This window comes from Malaclemys terrapin, chromosome 8 (assembly GCF_027887155.1).
Source record: "Malaclemys terrapin pileata isolate rMalTer1 chromosome 8, rMalTer1.hap1, whole genome shotgun sequence".
Classification (NCBI taxonomy): Eukaryota; Metazoa; Chordata; order Testudines; family Emydidae; genus Malaclemys; species Malaclemys terrapin.
Genome location: NC_071512.1, coordinates 68,529,669 through 68,551,721, shown reverse-complemented (window position 1 = coordinate 68,551,721; position 22,053 = coordinate 68,529,669). Strand labels below are relative to the sequence as shown.

Below are 22,053 nucleotides of genomic sequence, written 5' to 3'. Positions count from 1 at the left end.
ATAGATAAAAATATTAAATTGCCTTTTCAAGTTTTATTATGAAGCATATTTCTCAGAATTAAGTGACTATACCCCAGTTACATAAGACAGACTGTGCACAGAAGGCTGACAAAGGTATTTCAGATCAAGTGCAGGTGGGAAAATGAGTACCACAATAGAAGACCCCCTCATAGAAAATGCTATCAGGTCTCACCACTGCTTTAAACTTGGGCCTTCAGCTCAAGCACTTCTGCTGCTTGTCTAGACTGGGGAAATGAGTCTTTAAAAAAGTATACAATGTGTTAGCTAATTTGTGTTAATTAACATGTTTTTAGAGACCCCTTTACACCCAGTGTAGGCAAAGAGAGTGGATGTTTAAAAACATGTTAGCTAGTCCTGGTCAGTCTTAGGGGTCCCATTTAGGGCTTTATAGGACAAAATCAACACTTTAAACCATACCCAGAAGCTAATTGGTAGCCAGTGCTACAAAATGAGCCATTGGTGAAACATGTCCTCAGGGCCTGTCTACACATCAAATTATTCAGAAATATCTATTTCTGATTAAATCCATGTATGGGCGCTCTTATTCTGAATTAGTTTAATCCACTCCCAAAGTAGATTAATATAATTTGGAATAAAACACTCTTATTCTAGAATAATAGCATCCACACATGCTCTTCTATGTGTGGATGCTTTATTAATCAAGAATAGTTAATCCACTTTGAATTCACACCCTATTTTATATCAGATTAATTTTATGTGTAGGCAGCCCCTCAGTGTAAAGCACATTTATGATATATTCACATTAATATAATCCAGTCATAATGAGAGGGAATAATTACATATGTTCAACTCTATCATAGCCATAGGGCTACATAACATGCAATAGTGTCAGGTGTTTAGGGTTTAAGCTTGTTGTAGAAGGGATGTGCTGCAGGCCAGAGGGGGGTGTTTAAAAAGAAAGATATGAGTATATTGCATTGCAACAACCAGCTATCTAATGTTCTGATTTAAACCTACCAAAATCCGCTTCCAAAACGTGGGCCAGGTCCTGCAACACTTACTCATGCCAGCAATGCCGTTGGATGTTACAGGGAAAAAGAGGTTGACTATGAAAGGATCACCTACTTGTGCAAGGGTCCAATCCTGCCACTTTATCTCCCTGTAGTAGTAGCAATATTTATTATTTGTATTACCAAAGTACCTAGGAGCCCTAGGCATGGACCCGGACCCCACTGTGTTAGGCACTGTACAAATACAGAACAGAAAGATGCCCCCTGCTCCAAAGAGTAATAAATTTTCTTTCAGAAAGAAAACAGATAGAAAATAGATAATTCAGGCCTGCCTGGGAGAAGCCCCCTAGCCCCCTTCTCTACTCACCTGCCTCCTGGGAAGGGCAGCCATTCAGGGCTGCTGCAGGAAGCAGGCAGAGCTCTCTCTTTCCCCCCCTCAGGAGCCAAAGTGGTTCTCACAGGAAGGGAGGGGGACACAAAAAAGTTCAGCAGCTCAGGATAGTTCTGCTCTCTCCTCCCCAGTTTCCTTCCTGTGAGCAATGGCATCGCTCCTCTGCTCCTCTCCTATCTCCCTCCTTGCAACAGGCCTCCTCCAGGCCTGGGAAGGAGGAGACTCCACTGCAGCTGACTCCCCACAGGCCTGAAAGAAGAGGTAAAGAATCCCTGAAGCTGCAGAAGGAGGAGATGTGGGGGTGAGAGCTTCCACAGTGGGAGCCAAAATCATCTAAATCCAGACAGACCAAACCACAATATAAATTAAAAAAAACAAACAAAACACTCATGATTCTGGGGGAATCTCATGATTTTGGTGGGTCTGACTCACGATTTTGGCAATACTGTAACACAGTAAGGAAAAATGTGTTAAAAACTGGCCCTGAGCATACTACAGCAGATATTTTTTGAATCCACAAATAAGTGTAACTACAAGTAAGTTACAGATGTGAGTGAATGATACATATTTTAAGAGGGTAATAGGAGGGCAGTTTACATTTTTGTGTGTCTAAAGAAATAATACACGCATCAAGTAAACAAACTGACCTCATAGATAGCCAGGTCTATACCAGCATAAGGAATTATGCCCAGAATGTTGGGTACATAACCTTTGTAAAAGGCTTTCAACCCTTCTCTTTTTAAAATCTTCTTAGCACAGTCAAACATCCCAGAGTATTGTCCTGTTTTACCCACAGCCAGTCTGGTCTTTAAGACCTGAAGGTAGAAGAAACGTAGAATTAATTATTTGACAGGTAACGACACAGATTACCTATAGGAAACCTGGCACAACAAATCTTTGCATACTCATAAGTTTCTATTTCCAAAAAGTGAACCTCTTTGCATTTGCTGCTTAAAGTCTCCTTTGTAACAACTAGAGTTAAGGTTCAGTTAGCACTAGTTTTCTCAAGGTTTTATCATTTGTAAGAGGAATAGCCCGCCTAACAAGCTCATGGTTGTGAAGGAACAGGGTGTATTATTTTTAGTCAAAATCAGAATAAGATGAAAGTTGTGATTTGCCTTTTTTCCCCTTCTCATATTCAAGAGAGACAATTTTTTAAAAAACAAATTACAAGATATCTAGAGCCTATAATTAGGGCTGTTGCTTAGCAAAATTAGCATTTAGAAAGCAGAGACTGTGCAGGAACATGAACTAATTCCTTCTAAGGCTTCACTGGATCAAGCTTTTCAACTGAGGATTGCAAATCATATTAAAAACATTAAAGACGACTCATGACATCCTTATGAGATAATTAAGGGATATACAGGGATCACTTCACTCACTACTGAAATGCAACACAACAGCTGTTTAACAGTGCCTGTGACTTTACACCAGCATTGCAAGATAGGGAGCGAAGAACACCATGTTCAAATGAAACTGCCTGAGCAGGAATTTGGCCTGCTTGGAAGTCTCGTAAGAGATGGCTCCCATATGTGACGTCTGGCACGTCAGCATCCAATCTTGGCCAGGAACACCATAAAAACCAGCTTTACTGCAATGCTATGGCACGGTTAGGAAGATGTGGCACAGCTACAGACCTGTAGTATACCACTGCAGTTCCATAGTGCAGAGGCTTCCTACCGTGATGGAAGGGTTTTTCTGTCATTGTAAGTAATCTAGCTCTCTGAGCACCAGGAGCTATGTCAATGGAAGAAGGTTTCCACTTACCTAGCCACATCTACAACAGGGCTTTAGGTCAGCATCACTATGGCGTTCAGGGGTGAGAGTTTTTCACACCCCTGAGCAATGCAGCTACGTCAATCTAAATTTTAAGTATAGACCAGGCCTTATTGTAGAACAGGGCCTACATACCTCCACACCCATTCTTGTGTAGTACACCATTTGCATATAAAATGATCAACACTGTAACATTTGGTTGCTTTATTCTGTGCTTAGAAGCCAGCTGTGACTTGATTTTCTAAGGACAATAATGACTCAACTAAAAACAAAAAACTCCACCATAGTTTATGTAGAATGCCATTGTTTTTTTATCTTCACAGAGAGATACTCTGTATCAGAAAGAGTTCAGGGTGAATCACCATTTTATATCAGTTTCAAATCTTGCTGTGATGCTTGAACAGACCTAAATCCTGGTCCCAGCACACAGGTTGGGCAACTATGCTGTGTGATACTAGAGTCATTCATCTTTCAGGCAGAGGAAACTGATTTTCTACCCAGGCTGCAGAATGAAAAATAGCCACTCTGGAGCTATTATTCTATTCTTGAGGCTGGAAAAATTGCTGTAATACCATTCTGAAAGCCGCTACCTGTTGTATGGAGGTATAATAGCAGCGACTCCACAGAGGAGCAGATCAATCTGCCCACTTTGCCCATAGTGCAAGGAAATCCAACAGAGGTAGCTTACCTTTATCTGCACAAGCTACAAATCTAACCCCAACTCTGCACAGCAGACCTGCATTGGTTCTGTTGCAGGCAAGGCCTCCTCACCCCATGCCAGGGACTTGGGCCCTGTAATGGCAGGGACTCACCAAAGGAGTGCCCCCTGGTGCTCTGGTGTAGAACTGCAGTTAAATTTCTGCTTCAGTTCCCCCAGCGGGTTTTCAATAAGTTGAACAACAAGGAATCCGGTGGCACCTTAAAGACTAACAGATTTGGGCATAAGCTTTTGTGGGTAAAAAAACCTCATTTCTTCAGATGCATGCTTATGCCCAAATAAATCTGTTAGTCTTTAAGGTGCCACCGGACTCCTTGTTGTTTTTGTAGATACAGACTAACACGGCTACCCCCGATACTTGACACCAATAAGTTGAATGATGCTTATATACAGTGAACAATGCCCCTTCAGGGATTTTGTTTATTTAATCAACAGCCAAACAGTGTGTAAACAAGCCTTCTCCTCCCTTAAGTTCCCAGGCTTCTCCTTTGCCTGGAGCTGTGCAGTCTCTCCCCTGTGATCTCAGGGTATCTCCCAGGCCTCCCTGGCTCAAGAGCTTTGTAGTCTCTCCCCTCTGGAGCTGTCTCTCTTTATGTTTTGGGGAGTGTTCCTCTCTCCAGGAGCCTCTGCTACCAATGGGCGTAGCTTCCTACCCAGCTCCTCTGAAGAGCTCTCTTCCCAGGAGCTTCCCCTCTATGTTCTGGTCTCCTGCCTGACCCTCAGAACCATTTATAAACCAAGTGTTTCTTTAATTAATTAATTACTGCACAGCTGCTTATCCAATTAACTATCCACAGGTGGATCTGGATTGGCTCGTTTGCCTTAGTGAAGCCTGTCAGGCTAGATGCCTGGCCTTCAGAGGGCCAGTCCCAGTGGCAGGGCCACATTCAGGAAAGTACTTAAGCACACACTTAACATTAAGCATATGCTTACGTCTTTTACTTCATGGGACTTAAATACACACTGAACTGCTCTGCTGGGCTGGTCTACACTGGGAGGAGGGGTCGATGTAAGATACGCAACTTCAGCTATGGGAATAGCGTAGCTGAAGTCAACGTATCTTATTTCGACTTACCTCGGGTCCTCACGGCGCGGGATCGACGGCCGTGGCTCCCCCGTCTACTACGCTACCGCTGCTCGCCCTGGTGGAGTTCCGGAGTCAATGGGAGCACGTTCAGGGATCGATATATCGCGTCTAGACAAGACGCGATATATCAGTCCCCAATAGATGGATTACTACCTGCTGATTTGGCAGGTAGTCTGGACGTACCCGCTGAACAAAGATGCTTTCCAGACTTGGAGACTTATCATGCAATTTGTGACAATCCAATTTCTAACATTTTAAGAGAGAAACAACACAGCCCCCAACACATATGCACATGGTGGTTTGGGTTTGTTTGTTTTAAATAAGGCAATTTAAATAAAATAAAACTCAGAAAACAGCAAAACCCCACATAACACTAAACACCAGAAAATCTAAGTACACCTCTACCCTGATATAATGCGACCCGATATATCACGGGTTCGCATATAGCGCGGTAACCCCGGGGCTCCGGCAGTGGGGCTCGGGCAGCAATTTAAAGGGCCCGGGGCTCCGGCTGCTGCAGGGAGCCCTGGGCCCTATAAATCACCACTGGAGCCCTGCCACTGCTACCCTGGAGCTGCGGCAGCGGGGCTCAGCCGGCGATTTAAAGGGCCCAGGCTCCCCGCAGCAGCCGGAGTCCGGGGCTTTTTAAATCACCACTGGAGCCCTGCCGCCGCTACCCCAATATAATGGGGTTTCACCTATAACGCGGTAGGGATTTTTGGCTCCCGAGGCCCACGTTATGTCGGGGTAGGGGTGTATAGAACATTCCATGTTGTATCCCAGAAAGTGTTAAGTAGCATTATGGTGTGATTCTGAAGGAGTAAATCTACAGAATGCACGTGAAAGTTGTGATGTAGACAGAACTCCTGTAATATTTCCACAAAAAAGCCTTATCTTGCTCTTGGTGAAGTCAATAGGTTTTTTGGCACTGACTTCAATGGGAGCCCGGTCCTCTCTTGCTTACCTCCATGGGATAAATAGAGGTTTGTGCTGTTGCCCCAGCCAAAGAACCAGATACAAATCTTTCAACGGTCCCTATCTTTCCATCTTCATTAGCAAATATCTTCTTATACTGTGTAGGTAAAATACATAAAGACAAATATATCACACATCTTTCTGAGGCAGGTAGAATCCACCAGCAGAAGCAGAAATATGACAAGAGGTTTTCCCACTAAGTTTGCATTATAGTTGTCCAATTAACACAACTTAAAAATATTTACATTCTAATTCTCTGTGTAATGATTTATAAAAACATAGATCTTCCAGCCTGTGAAAGTCCTTTACATTTGGTCCCACTGAGTGGGATCAATTCTGCCCATACTATAATGGCACGGGAGCACCTCTATAGTTAAGGTTGCCCCAAGACATCGGTTTAAAGATCAACCTTTCTAAATCCTCTAAAATTGACTTGGTTAGTCTTTGTAATTTGGTATGCCTCAGGGGGGGTACAGGGTAGGATTAGTGACCCAAATTTAGAATCATTTGTGCCAGGGGTCCCGGACATATAAGCCTGAGAAAAAATAGTCTTAAAAAAAAAAGTTGCAGGGGGGAGGGGAATCAAGCTATTGATGTGATGAGGGTCAAAATGGTCTAGATCTCTCAAACTTTATCCAAGGTAGTGCTTTGCACACACACAATCTCTGAGGGACCCAAACTGAGAATGGTGTTTAAGAAAATGTACAGTAACTCCTTACTTAACTTTGTAGTTATGTTCCTGAAAAATGTGACTTGAAGTGAAACCAATTTCCCCATAAGAACTAATGTAAATAGGGGGGGTTAGGTTCCAGGGAAAAAGATTTTCACCAGACAAAAGTGTGTGTACACACACACACAGAGTAGAAGTTTTAAACAAACAATTTAATACTGGTACACAGCGATGATGATTGTGAAGCTTTGTTGAGGTGGTGAAGTCAGAGGGTGGGATATTTCCCAGGGAATGCCTTACTGCTAAATGATGAATTAGCAATCGGCTGAGGGTTAACCCATTGTTGTTAATGTAGCCTCATACTCTACAAGGCAGCACGAATGGAGGGAGGGGAGACAGCATGGCAGAAAGAGACAGAGACACACAGCATGTGTGAGAGAGAGAGAGATGCACATTGCCCCTTTAAGTATGCTGACCCCACTTTAAGTACGATGCCTTTTAAAGTAGATCAGCAAGTTGAGACAGCAGCTTATGCTGGCAAGCTCCCTCCATCCTGAGCCCTGTCGTGTGTCCCCATATGGAGATGGGGTAAGCAGGTGCAGGAGCAGGGGGGGGAGAGGGACACCCTGACATTAGTCCCCCTTTTCTCCAACCCCCACCCTGCACAGCAAGCAGGAGGCTCCGGGGAACAGCTCCAAGGCAGAGGGCAGGAGCAGCACATGGCAGTGGGGGGAGGGACAGCTGAACTGCCTGGCAATTGATAGCCTGCTGGGTAGCTGCTGCACAGGGAACTTAAGTGAACAGGGAGCTGATGCGGGGCTGCCGGTCCACCCTGGTTCCAAGCCCCCACCAGCTAGCTCCAATGGGCTGCTCTTCCTGCAAGCAGTGGACAAAGCAGGTGGCTGCCAAATGACGTTATAAGGGAGCATTGCTCAACTTTAAATAAGCATGTTCTCTAATTGATTAGCAATGTAACAACAAAACAACATTAACCGGGATGACTTTAAGTGAGGAGTTACTGTACGTTTTTACAATGCACATGTACCAGTACAGAAAAGCAGCTAGAGGATTTTCATTCCCACCATTTTATATGCTTTAAAGCTCAAGTCTTCCAAGTACTCTGAAATCCGAATGGTTAGTCGGCTTGGTTTGAAAATTTGGTCTCTCTCATGAGGGCACAGGGTAGAGCTAGAGATTCAAATTTGGGGTCACTTGACAAAGAGGTTACCAGTTTACAGGTTGTCTTAAAAAAAAGTTTCCTTATGCTGCCCTGTACTGTTAAACTGAAAGTTACTAATCACTGGATGAATTAGAGCTCATTCTGTTTGACTGCTGCGAAGTCATCCTTCAATTAACATAACTAAGGATAAGTTAATCACAAGCACCCACATAACACAATAAGAATTTTGAACTGAGTGGTTGTAGTGCTACAATTTGAGAGTCATGAGTGGCAGTTTTATTTTGTGGGGAATAAAATCAGAGTATGAGGGGGGAATTAGACATGTGAATGCTTAAGAACAGCCATACTGGGTCAGAGCAAAGGTCCATCTAGCTCAGTATACTGTCTTCTGACAGTGGCCAATGCCAGGTGCCCCAGAGGGAATTAACAGAACTGGTAATCATCAAGTGATCCATCCCCTGTCGCCCATTCCCAGCTTCTGGCAAGCAGAGGCCAAGGACATCATCCCTGCCCATCCTGGCTAATAGCCATTGATAGACCTATCCTCCATGAACTTATCTAGGAAAGGAGGGCATTATGGAGAGGAGGAGCAGTATATGTGTTAATGGGATGAATTGGGTAACTGCTGAAGGAGGATAGAGTTAAAGATTGGATGCCTTAACTCTGCATTTCCTGGTTTTCAGAAGTTTCAGTTTTGATTCACTCAACATTCTGCAAGGGGACAACATATCAATAAGCAACCCTAACTCTGCAGAAATGTTGTTTTTTTGGTCATTCAATACCTATATGGTTGCATTTTTATAACAGAAGAGAACCCTGCATTTCTTGCACACCCAGAACTCCAACTTAAGTGAATGGGTACTCAAGGAATGGAGAATTAGGCCTTATGTGCACCATATCACTTGCTATAGACAGCCAAATACTGCAGTCTTGTCTTTGTTCTGCCTGAGTAGTTGTATCAATTACTGATAAGCTGAGCTGAAGTAAGGAGTAATGTACTGAGGGAGGTAAGCAATAACTGCACATTAGGGCAAATTACCACCTCTCATCAGAAGTTGTAAATCAGATATCCTATACACAAAGGATAATTTTTTAAAATAGCTTTGGGGTTATTTGTTTACAGCACAGAAGAGTGTGGATGTATTGTACATTACTTTGCTCTTACTTCTGGCCCTAGCAAGACTCTGCCATCTTCACAGATGAGAAAGCAAAGATCAGTTACTGGGTGTTCTAGAATTCCAAACTAAAACTGTGATCGCAGGGAGATCTCTATTCCAAAGGAGGATTAGGCCTTTAATATCTTGTGTAAAGCTGATTCAGAGGTAAATATAACTCTGAAACCCATGCTGAGGGCATCTTACTGCAGCATCTGACTTAAAAGGAATCCTGTACATGGGTATGTGTGAGGCTAAAACAACGTGCTAAATTTTTATGTGGTTACTATTTAGAAATCAAAACTGAAGTATTTAACATTAGAGCACCTCTCCATAAAAAGTTACACAGATAAGTAGGTAGCTTTAAACTCATATGATGCGAGTTTGATTTCTTTCCTACATTGTTCACAGTACAACAGTAATAATCCACATTACTCACATATTTTATTAACCAGTCATGATACTATTTTAAATTTGATCAATAAAACCATTTATATATATATTTTCCCATCATCATTTGCATTCTTTGTTTTTCTGTATTTAGTGTTCATCACCTTGATTTAACACATTACCTGTTCATATGCCCAGAACTTAATAGCTGTTTCAGGTGCGATTTTAATAACATTCACACCATTTCCCCTCCAAAGGGAACGGATGCCTCCTTCTTTCACCATCTGCTTAAGGCCACTTGATATATTCATTTTATTTGACTTTGAACCATGAACCTATTAACCACAGTAAGAAAAAAAATGCTTAGATTGGATAGGGGACTCATTTTTAAGCAACAAAGGATAAAAGTTGTAGTCAAACTTAAATCAAAACTCTTATAAGACAGACAGTATAAATACTTGTCTCATAATTGAATAGTTGTAGTCAATCTGAGATGCTGCAATATGACTGTAAACTAAGGATTGTTTTCACACCATTAACGTTATCTGTTGCATTTCTTGAAAGCTAACACTATAGTAACAATATTCCAGTCTTTCATTTTTATAGCAGTTGTGATATTTCTTCCAAACTGGCTACTGGTTCGAAAGGGAATATAAATGCTCATTATCAGGAGAAATGCAATATATTTCTTATAATGCATACTATAGAAACACTACATAATGTGCTTTTTAGATTGAGTAGTACTTTCTATGTGGCAGACTCAGAAAACATAAAGCAAGCTACTGTTTAAAATCCTGTAATTTTGAAAAAATGTATGGGAAGTGTGTAAAAAGTGTGAAATTTATTGCTCATCTTAATACACTGTTGTAGTTTATACCAGCACAACTGATTTTGAGAGGGTACATGTATTTTCCCGTATCAGTCTTTTATTAATCATTTCAGATATCAAACGGGAACATATTTAATATAATATCTGTACCACAAGACACCACAAAGCAAGTCTCATTACAAAAATGCAGCATTTGAATTCTTAAAAAAAAAAAGCAACAAAATGCATAAAACAAACATGCAACCATCAGGGTGCAAAATACATCTACAAATTACGGCCTAATCCTGCAAACCATTATGCCCACAAGAATAGTTAGATGTAGTCAATCTTTGCAGGATTAGGATCTAAATCAATACAAATTATGAAACAGTTTTAAAAGCACAATGAGAGCCTCTCTAGAAGTAAGAGGCTATATTCTGCTATTAATTTACAAAAACTCCCAGCCAGCTGGAACTCCTCTAAAAAACTGCCACAACATGGCCCAGATTATGCTAAAGGGGAAAAGTGATTTACCAGAATTAAAAAATTTGCTTAGATGTTGCAACTCACCTGCATCATGACTTTAAGGCGATCTAATGGTGCTGTACCTGTTCGAGAGACGGCACCAGCCACTCCTCCTGATAAGAGCTGCCTCCACCACTGCCCAGACTTTTTCTCTTCCTCTGTGAATTCGTCTGGGATAGTCAAGCTATCTCCTATATCCAACACCTGTCACAATGCAAAGCAGAAAGGGGCAATAACTATATTTCCTATTTAGTGATTTTACTGATAGTTCTGACACTGGCTTGACTACAAATAGATACCATACCAAATGACAGTGCATAAAAAAGTTACATTAAAGACATAAAAATAGCTATCAATAATCTGTAATGTACATACTTGAATTGTATAACAATGGAATGAAATTACAGTAAGAGCAATTCTATACAACAAAAATCAAAAGTGACCCTTTGTTCCCTTTAAATATATTTAGAACACCACCACCCAAAACCCACCATTTCAAAGACAGCACCATCATCATTAAAAATTATGACAAACTCCTTTCTTGACCATAGCTGTAATGAAGACATTTTGTCAAGCTCAGTAAAGATTTCCAGACAGTGTCCAAGTCCAAAATGCTTACCAGCTACTAACCTTTCATCCAGGCAGCCTTTAAGGATTAGTTTGATAATCTCTTAAAGATGCTGTCAAGAGATTAATCATTCAAGGTAATTTATTCATGTATTTTACAGACACACATTTAAAAATAGCTTTCTATTGATAAATTAATATAGCACCTAATTATATGATTCATTTCACTAATCCATTATGATCTTTCTTGTTCCAACCAACAATTTTACTGAATGTTTTGAAGAGACATTAGTGACTATCATTCCATTGTGAAAGTCTGAAATCTCCCTGCCAGATAGGTGTTTACTTTAAAATATTTACTGTTCAACTTGAACAACAGTGAACATTATCAAAGGTGACGGGGGTAAGGTTTCCCGTGACAGAAGGCTATAGATTTTTATAAATAACTTAAATATATACCTTCATTTTCATCACAGAATATGTAATAATAATAAATTAGAGGGACTGCACCATTTAATACTACAAATCCAGTTTCACATATGAGTTACATTTGCCGTTAAAAAGAGAGAGCGAAAAATCTTTCCAATAAGAGAAAGCAATTACTGCCAAAGTAGCTGGGGAGTGGGAGGATTAATTTTTTTCCTTTAATAAAGTGAGTTATATTTATACTGTTGCTGAATTTAATTTTAGATGCTACCACTCTTAATGCCTCAAGTTCCGCCCCCCCATCTGTAAAATGGAGATAGTACACTCTGTAGCATTTTGTCTTGTTTATTTAGACTGCAAACTCTTCTGGGCAGGAACTATCTCTCTGCATTTGTATAGTGCCTAGCACATTGAGACATAAATTTTTGAAAGTGATGAGTGATTTTGGGTGCCTAATTAGAGACATCTTAAAAGGGCCTGATTCCCAAAGGGTGGGTGCTCAACACTCTAATGTAGAGTATGTGTACATTAGAAACGCTACAGCAGCACAGTTACAACTGTGCCACTGTAACATAGACACACTTACAACAACAGAAAGGGTTCTTCCATTGCTGTAGAAAATCCACCTCAACAACCGAAGAATTCTGTTGAACTAGTGATGAACACCAGGGCTTGGGTTAGCTTAATTAAATCGTACAGGGCATGAAATTTTTCACAACCCTGAGCAATGTAGTTAAGCCAAGATAACTTTGAAGTCTAGACCAGCCATGAAAATCTGGTCCATGTAAGGGGTTTCCAGTTGCACATCCAAAATGGAAGCCCCCAAAATCACCAGTTACTTTTGAAAATGTTGATTGGGTGTTCTAGTTTGTGCCTATATTAATAGCACCTGCCAGAATTTGGCCTTATATGCACTGGACACTAATATCACCTTACACCTAAGCCTAAAAAAAAAGAAAGAAAGCTAAAGTCACCTTTTGGGATTTTACTGTATAAAAGTTATTACAATAGCCAGCCCACAACACTCCTATGCTAATTTAGATTCCTGCTCACCAGAGTCCAATCAGAACTAAGAGCCTTCAATTTTAAAATAAAAATAGTTTTCAAAAGGCTGTTACCGTGAGAAACTGAAACAAGATTTCAAACATTTTGCCTACGTAGGGCACCACCTGTGTTGCTGTGGTAACTGGAATTCAGCTGATGACCAAGTAGGCCAACTGCAACAATTGTAGAACTCATGGAACACTTCTAAACTGAATACTTAGGTAGGGTTACCATATTTCAGCAAGCAAAAAAGAGGACGGGAGGAGCCCCGCCCTAGCCCCGCCCCTGCCCCTCCCACTTCCCGCCCCCCCAGAACCCCCAACCCTCCCCCCGTTCCTTGTCCCCTGACTGCCCCCTCCTGGGACCCCTGCCCCTAACTGCCCCCCAGGACTTCACTCCCTATCTAAGCCTCCCTGCCTCTTGTCCCCTGACTGCCCCAACCCTTATCCACACCCCCACCCCCAGACAGACCCCTGGGACTCCCACGCCCCATCCAACCACTCCCCACCCCCTGACAGCCCCCCCCAGAACTCCCAACCCATCTAAACCCCTCTGCTCCCTGTCCCCTGACTGCTCCGATCCCTCTCCCCACTCCTGCCCCCTGATAGCCCCCCCGAGAACTCCCAACCCATCTAAACCCCTCTGCTCCCTGTCCCCTGACTGCTCCGATCCCTCTCCACACTCCTGCCCCCTGACAGCCCCCCCCGAGAACTCCCAACCCATCTAAACCCCTCTGCTCCCTGTCCCCTGACTGCTCCGATCCCTCTCCCCACTCCTGCCCCCTGACAGCCCCCCCCCAGAACTCCCAGCTCCCCACCCCCCCGCTCCTTGTCCCCTGACTGCCCCCTCCTGGGACCCCTGCTCCTAACTGCCCTCCAGAACCCCACCCCCTACCTAAGACTCCCTGTTCCTTGTCCCCTAACTGCCCCCTCCTAAGACCCCCCCCAACTGCCCCCCAGGACCCTACCCCCTACCTGTACCCTGACTGCCCAAAACTTTCTCCACTCTCCCCAAAAAGCCCCCCCCCCCCGTTTCTTGATTGCCCCCTCCAGAACCTCCCTGGCCCCCTTACCCTGCTGCTCAGAACAGGGTGTTGGGCTCTGTGCGAGCCGAGCCGGACACATGGCTGCGCTCCCCAGCACAACAAAACCCGGTCCCTGGCCCTGCACAGTGCTGCCGGACTGGGCTGCAAAGGAGCTGCCGGCTCAGAATGCAGGGCGGATCCGGCTCCTCTACAGCTGCTCCAGAGTCCAGCCCGGGACTTTCCTGCAGCCCTCCCAGCTGCTCGCTCTGCTCTGCCGGGGGAGGGGGGGAATCCCGGACATTTTGAGTGTTTTACAAATTCCCCCCGGACGCTATTTTTAGAACAAAAAGGAGGACATGTCCGGGTAAATCCGGACGAATGGTAACCCTAACTTAGGATTAGATGAGGAGGTTCCATAATAACCAGAAAAAGAACTTGTAATTTTCATCATTTAAGAAACAGAAAAAATCTTGGGCATTTTTCACTAAATAGTATAGACCCAGAACTATCCAATTTCATATATTTGCCTCATGTTTTCTTTTGGCGAGGCATTTAAGAGGATAGCTGGATGTTATTAACCATGTGATACTCCCATTGTGAAATCAACCAGGGCAGGTATATACGTTTAGCCTGGTTTTAAAATAGAAAACTATGAAGAGTAGTTTTCTTCTTACAGTTTCATAGCTTAATAAAGGTCAAAGAATATTCTCCTCCAACTTTTAACTATAAAATTATCCTCAGGTTGGGATTGTGTACTGCAAATCAACCAAAATTGTAAACACCTATAAGCAAGTTTTTATCATGAAAAGGCTGACAGATCCTTAAGGATTCAAATGATCTCATTATATTTAAAGTAATTACAGTTTTTAGCCATGTGGTCTTAACTTTCCTGTAAATGATCACGGTCATTCTGTCAAATTATTTATTTGTGCACATGCAATATTTTACTGGAGGGTTACCTATAACTTCACATTGCTTGCATATGAAAGAATTATTAATAAAATAAGATCTCCACTCTTGAGGAATTGAACTTACCAAGGCTGAGACAAATGTAGTGCATTACTTCCTGCCATTACCTATTCTATTCTTCTTACTTAAAATTCTACAGAGAGCATGTACATGTATGTGTGCAAACACACACCTAAAGTCTACATGAAATTAGCAATTTTGTGAACTTTATGATAAAATTGCTGGTTAAATGAAACTGCTGACACAATACCAATATTCTGAAACAGCTAAAATACTTCTCCAACTTGTATGATCACACGAAAGCAACAGTCAGTTATAAAATTCACATAGTAACTAGAAAAAGGATTTACTATTATGTGACATTGTTTTGTGAGGCCTCTCCAAAGGGACAAAGTACTTATTTCTAGTCCTAATGGTTGGCAAGATTCCAGACCTTAGACTTTTCACTGATCCAGGACTAAATACTCATATTCACACAAGGATGTTTGGGGCAGGAAGATGGGATAAGACCACCACATCTGGGGAGGAAAAAAACACAAACTATACCAGCTATCTAAAGCTTCTCAGAAGGTTTGAAGTTCTAAAATTAGTTCTGGCAGAGATGGATTTGGAAGCAGAATCCAGGTGAGGAGTCAAAGATACGGGATAATCTCTCACACACAAATATATCTACATAAAATAGATCTCCTTTAAAATACAAGCTGAACTTACAGTAGAATGTTTCCAGTAACGGATTATTTCCTCAATGTCTGTAGCTGGGTTAAATAAAAAGTGATCCCGCCACTCATTCCAGTCCACTGACATTGTCCCATCAGCATCAATGCTGAAATTAAAACAAAACAAAAGTATGCAAAATTTTAAATTGTGTCTGGAAAATAGTAATAAATAAATAAAATATCGGGTTACTCTACCTGCAAACTTTTTCAGGCTTAAAGTCCTGTGAACCAATGCAAACCAGTCCTCACACGAGTGTGAAAATCCACATACAGCAGTGGATACCAATCTTATAACTGTTCAGTAACACAAACCGTTTTTCCCAACTGAGGTGTGGGGGAAGGGTAAGCGGACATAATAAAAATCACATTAATGAAAAACAAGTTGACATCCCTTCACATTTCCAATGTCTTCAATGCATTGGAAATCACACTCTGCAGTGGTTTGAAGGACAATAAAACAATGCAGTGCACCATGCTACAACTTATGCACCATACCTACTGTAAGTTTGAGATGTTCGATTTATGAATCTTTCAATTTTATGAACTCAAATACTTAGTAGAATAGGAATTCTACTATACTATCACATTTGGAAGGGTATGCCTGGCTCTTTAGTCCTCTAAAAAAGGAAAATAGAGCATGTTTTTATTGTTAAACTGGAGGCCAACTACTATTGGTTATGCAGATAGGTGTGATACCTAAATATTAGCATGACTCCGATTCAGTCTTAAATTAATATGAAAATAAAAATTAGACAGTGTTGTACTTTGCTAATCAATAGTTATCTTTGATTAAAAATTATCCTTTTACATCTGATTTGGAATTATGTAAACATGTTTATGAACAATCATTTGAAGAATACACAAAGTCACAAACACTGACTAGAAATAAGAATAGTTTCTGACCTTTTTAGAATCTTTTCTGCCTGTTGTTCTGAAATATTTATACCCAATATCTTGAGAGACTGGACAATCTCTGACGCTTCAATTTTTCCTTAAAGCATTAAAAGAAAATATGTGCAAGTTAAAAGCTTCTTCAGATCTTGGTATGTAAACTCACATGACAATGATCTTTGTTTTACTTAAAGATTTGGGAAGTCTTTAAACTATCATTTAGTACAAACAAAGCAGCACAGACCATTTAATACACTTTTACACTGAAGTCCTAAATGATATAATTGGATAATATCTGCTCAGTCTTTGTAATACATCAGTGCATCACAAACACCCAGTGAGTCAGTCTCCCTTTATCAAAGAGGGAAAAATATATTTTTCCAACTAGTGACTTCCTCACAGCTCCTCTAGCTGTAGGGCAAAATTCCTTAGGTCTGCCATCTTGAAGGCTGTTAACTGGAGGAGAATATAATCCTTATATAATTAGTTATTTGACTATGATGTGGATACGCAATCAAAATTATGAGCCTGCTCCTACTCCAATGGAAATTAATTGGAGAGGATATAAGTTCCATATTAGCAATACAAGTTCCATCTCAGCAAATTTTACACTCCAACAAAAAAAATTTACCTCCATTTATTACAATCAATATTTACATTACAAACAATATATTTAGGTCCTTGAATGTTTTGGGGAAATAACCATCTTGTACTGAATTATTCTGAAATCTAGTTCAGTAATTGGTATCACACATTTTTCTTTCAAACAGGTTTTTGCACCCCAGGTCAGGTGAAAATAAAGACATACCATCATTGTTTTTGTCCAGACTCTTAAACGCTAGTTTCATTTTTTTCTCATGGTCTTTAAGGTACTGCATAAATTCTTTGAAGTCCAGCTGCCCATCCTTGTTAGAATCTCCAGTTTTAAAAATTTTCTGTTGAGAGAAAAATAATGAAGGAAATATTATTGATCAAAAATGAATGAAAGAAAAGTGCTTTGTAATATTAAGATCTGCACAATCAACTGTTACAGGCATCTCACATTGGTAGAGTTTGGGAAAGAAACACTTTTCCTCGCTCTCTAAAACTGACCCCCAATTGAACTTCAACACACCCACGCTGGGTAGGAAAGTATTGCTACTTCCATTTTATACTAAAATGACTGTCTGTAAGACAGTCGTTAGGAAGCAATGATAAGACACATTGAGACAAATAAAACACACTCTTAAATGTAGTTCTACCTATGAAATTATCTAAGGGTTAAATACAGCCTATATAAATACATGTTTGACACAGGGATGAACTGGATTCAAGTTGTGATCTTACTTAGGGCATGGCTACACTTGCAGATGTAGAGCGCTGGGAGTTATCCAGCCTTCGGAGACCGCAGCAGGGAAAACGCTGCCGAGTGTTTACACTCTCAGTTGGAAGCACACTGGCGTGGCCACATTAGCAGCTCTTGCAACACCACAAAGAGCAGTGCATTGTGGTAGCTATCCCAGCGTTCAAGTGGCTGCAACATGCTTTTCAAATGCGGGGGGTAGGGTGGAGTATGACCGGGAGTGTGTTGTGTGTATGTGGGGGGAAGAGAGTGCTGAGAGTGTGTCAGCATGCTGTCTTGTAAGTTCAGACCCCTCTTCCCCCCGCCTCTCTCTCACGCACTCACAGCAAGCAGCCAATTCCAAAACAATTACAAGAGTGGCCACTTGACTTAAGGGGATTATGGGACGTTTCTGGAGGCCGATCAAAGCGCAGTAATGCAATACCTCGTTCACACTGATGCTGGGGCGTTTCAGCTGAGGCGCAACAAGCATTATGTTTCTCATGGAGGTGGATTACCAGGAGTGCTCTAGCTGCAGAGTCCAGGCACTCCAAGTGCCTTGCCAGTGTGGACGGGTCGGGAGTTAGGGCGCCTGGGGCTGCTTTAATGCGCTCTAACTTGCAAGTGTAGCCAAGCCCTTACTAGACATTTAGTCTACATTCAACACTTTGCCCTGCTTAAGTGTAAAGAAGTGAGACAATGGGGAGTTGTAGCATGCTAATCTCTTGGAGCAGGGGTTCCAAACTGTGGTACAGGAGCTTGATGTTGACTTCACACAAAAAAATTTAAGGTAGGATGTAAATGAATAAAGTTTGAGAATCACTGATTAGAGTATAGAGTTTAAGGTGAAGTTCTGCTCTCATACTTCAGGATGGATATGAATGCCTATATTCCACTCTCCTGGCACATGTAGAGTTCCTAATGAGACAGAATACAGAATTAGAGATGCACTCAGGGGATCAGAGCCTGATCTGAGAGCAGAATTCTGAAGAATATATTTCAAAGCACCTCATGGTACGTTTGAAATCTCTGCTAAAAAAAAAAAAAAAAAAAAAAAAAATAAGAATGAATGTGTTTCTAGTTTAAATATTTTCATACAAGTGTGATGAATCAGGGCTATATCTGTACAATTTATGAATTCAGATTGATATTGTGAAGCTGTATTATGAAAAACTGCTGTATTATGAGTGTCTATATGTATGTGGATCCACTATTGCTGACAGGGCCTGTAGCAGATACATACAAGCCAGGGAAAGTGGGAAATACTTAAGGTTAACAATAGTACTGAAACTCACAAAAGGACATGATATAAAGTAACTGAAGCTTTAGAAATCCAGTTTTAGCTTAACACCTCCAAAGATAGTGGGGGTGGTAGAAGCAGTGGAACAAAAGAGATCAGGTAACCAAGAGGGGTTTAAATAAAGAAACACACAGGAATAGGGGAGCCAGACAAGAAGAGGAAGCATGAGGCAAGAGAAAGAAGGGGTCAGAAGCTGAGTAAGGAGCTCCAGGAGGAAGAGGTCACCCAGCATGTAGCAGCCTCATTAGGAAAGGGGGCCCTACCTGCTTTCCTGCACCCAGATGGCCCCAAGGGACAACAATCCAACCCCAAAGAATGCCCTGGAGTGGTGAGAAAACTGAGGTAGGGACATGCATTTAGTGTCAGTGGTTTGTATAATCTGTACTCTCCTGTACTTTAACCATAAAAGAACATAAAGTTGTTAGACTCTGTGCATAGTTTGTGTGTGTTGACTGCTTGACAACTGCTGTGTGCCCCTAAGAGAGTTAAATTATAACCAGAAGTTTCACACCTTTGGGATGGAGCTCTGGGAGAGGTGTGTGTTTGAGTAACTGGGGTCTCTCACAGGCCAGCACTAGTCCTAGGGGCCTAGGACAGGTGGGCTGAGGAGCTCCATTTCTGAGGAGTGATAGCAGACTGAGGGTCAGTACCCAGGAAATGTGATAGAAAAGCTCAGGGAGGAGCCAATGATGCAGCCTGCTGAGGCTCCAGAAGCTTAATACACCCCAGGAGACCCTAGCACAGAGGCTTTGGATTCCTCTCACTGTGGCTCTAGTGGATGGCCAGGAGGCATTGCTTGCTAGGATCTGTGACAACCAGTTACATCCAAATGTGCTCATTGTATAAATACAACATCCCTGCCAATTTATGGCTTGTCTGCACTCTGGCACTCCCCATTGCCACTCCTGCTCCTGAATAGGATGGGATTATAAAACAAATGAACCAAGAACCTAACATGACTCAAGTAATTGCAAATCAGGGTTTACATGCACTAAAACAAAAATGGTCTCCCAAGAACGTCCGCATCAGTTCCATTCTACTTACCTTAGCCACCCACTCATGTACTGTTATCTGTATGAATTATATTACCACAGGATCTTATGCAGGCCTTGTCGTAAAATGCCTTGCATACCTATGGCACTTATATAGGTAGGTAATCAATCTCGGTACAAATTTGTATGGCTATTCTGAACTATGACATTTTACTGAAACCACATTGCTTATTTTGATCTGGAGACAAAATCACTCAATATGCAATGAGTGCTCATTCCGCTGTAACCAGTTACAACTTACTGATGGCATGGCTACACTTGTGATTTAGAGCGTATTAAAGCAGCCCTGGGCGCTTTAACTCATGATGCGTCCACACTGGCAAGGCACATAGAGCACCCGGACTCCGCGGCTAGAGCGCTCCTGGTAATCCACCTTGGCAAGTGGAATAACATTTGATGTGCCCCCGCTGAAGCGCCGCCAATGTGGATGCCCTGGTCTGTTAATGCGCTCTGATTGGCCTCCAGAAGTGTCCCACAATTCTTGTTCTAGCCACTCTGGTCATCACTTTGAACTCTACTGCCCTGCCCTCAGGTGACCAACCATCAGACCCGTCCTTTAAATTCTCTGGGAATTTTGAAAATCCCCTTCCTGTTTGCTCAGCCAGGCTTGGAGTGCTCTCAGCGCATCTTTCCAGGTGACCATGCCTCCATGCACCAGGCAATCCCCAGTATGGAGCACTCCCCAGTGTTTGGGGGGGGAGGAAGCTGTCCAGTTTCAGCTACGCTCCAGCCGTAGGAATTACGGTACCTTCGGGCAGATATCAAGGGACATGATGGAAAGGGGCCATGACTGGGACACACTGCAGTGCAGAGTTAAAGTGAAGGAGCTGCGGAATGCCTACCGCAAAGCCCACAAGGCAAACCACCGCTCCGGTGGTGCCCCCATGACCTGCTATTTCTACAAAGAGCTGGACGCGATACTTGGGGGCGACCCCACCTCCACTCCGAGGACCACAATGGACACTTCAGAGCCCAGTTTAACAAGGCAGAAGGAGGAAAGCAGGAGTGAGGGTACTGAGGAGAAGGAAGACACCCTGGAATCCCTAGATGCATGCAGCCAGGAGCTGTTCTCAAGCCAGGAGGAAGGTGGCCAGTCGCGGTGGCCGGTGCTTGGGGAAGGACAAACACCAGAGGAGGTTTCCGGTAAGCAACTTTTATTTTGGGAAGGAAGTTATTCAGTGTGGGCTCTTGGGGCGAGGAGGGTTAGGGCTGTATGCCTAGATGCAGAATAGGGCGTTGATGTGCTCTCTCACATCATGGTAATCGGCTTCAGTGATCTCTTCAAAGGTCTCATCCAGAACTTGGGCAATGCGCTTGCGCAGGTTTCTTGGGAGAGCCACTGTGGTCCTTGTCCCAATCAGGCTAACATGTCCGCACCACTGTGCTATGAGGGGTGGGGGGATCGTTGCTGCACACAGGCAAGCTGCATATGGGCCAGGGCAGAAGCCGCATTATAGTAGAAGACCCTCCCTTGCTTCCCAGGTCACCTCAGCAGCAAGATATCTTCCAGGATGAACTCCTGTGGAAAATGTGGGGACAGTGTTCAGTATAGGGACCCCCTGCAGCTGTTGGCTCTCCCCAAGGCACAGAAACCCAGAGGACAGTACAGCTGTGAAACAATCAGTCCTCCTTGACCCTGTGCTTAGTCACCATTTTGGGGCTCCCGTGGGTTGTGTGCGCTTGCTTTGGGACAGGCAAATTATGCTATTGTGTAGACCAGGGGTCGGCAACGTTTGGCTCGCGGCTCGCCAGGGTAAGCACCCTAGCGGGCTGGCCAGTTTATTTACCTGCTGACGCGGCAGGTTCGGCCGATCGCGGCCCCCAATGGCCGCGGTTTGCCGTCCCGGGCCAATGGGGGTGGCGGGAAGCCACGGCCAGCACATCACTCGCCTGCGCCGCTTTCCGCCGCCCCCATTGGCCCGGGACGGCGAACCGCGGCCATTGGGGGCCGCAATCGGCCGAACCTGCTGCGTCAGCAGGTAAATAAACTGGCCCGGCCTGCTAGGGTTCTTACCCTGGTGAGCCGCGTGCCAAACGTTGCCGACCCCTGATGTAGACTGTGCTTGCCCTTAAGTAC

General features: G+C 42.9%; 1 protein-coding gene across 1 annotated transcript in view; it reads right to left on the bottom strand.

Moving 5' to 3' along the window:
- Window positions 1-22,053, bottom strand: part of SLC25A24 (solute carrier family 25 member 24) — a 41,399-nt gene that overhangs the window by 4,353 nt on the left and 14,993 nt on the right. Inside the window, exons 2-8 of the mRNA XM_054037642.1 lie at window positions 17,112-17,238; window positions 16,316-16,403; window positions 15,408-15,519; window positions 10,712-10,870; window positions 9,516-9,668; window positions 5,929-6,036; window positions 2,031-2,198 (exon numbers count right to left, since the gene is read on the bottom strand). Of these exons, the coding sequence (XP_053893617.1) occupies window positions 2,031-2,198; window positions 5,929-6,036; window positions 9,516-9,668; window positions 10,712-10,870; window positions 15,408-15,519; window positions 16,316-16,403; window positions 17,112-17,238 (915 nt within the window). The remainder of the gene's footprint in view (window positions 1-2,030; window positions 2,199-5,928; window positions 6,037-9,515; window positions 9,669-10,711; window positions 10,871-15,407; window positions 15,520-16,315; window positions 16,404-17,111; window positions 17,239-22,053) is intronic.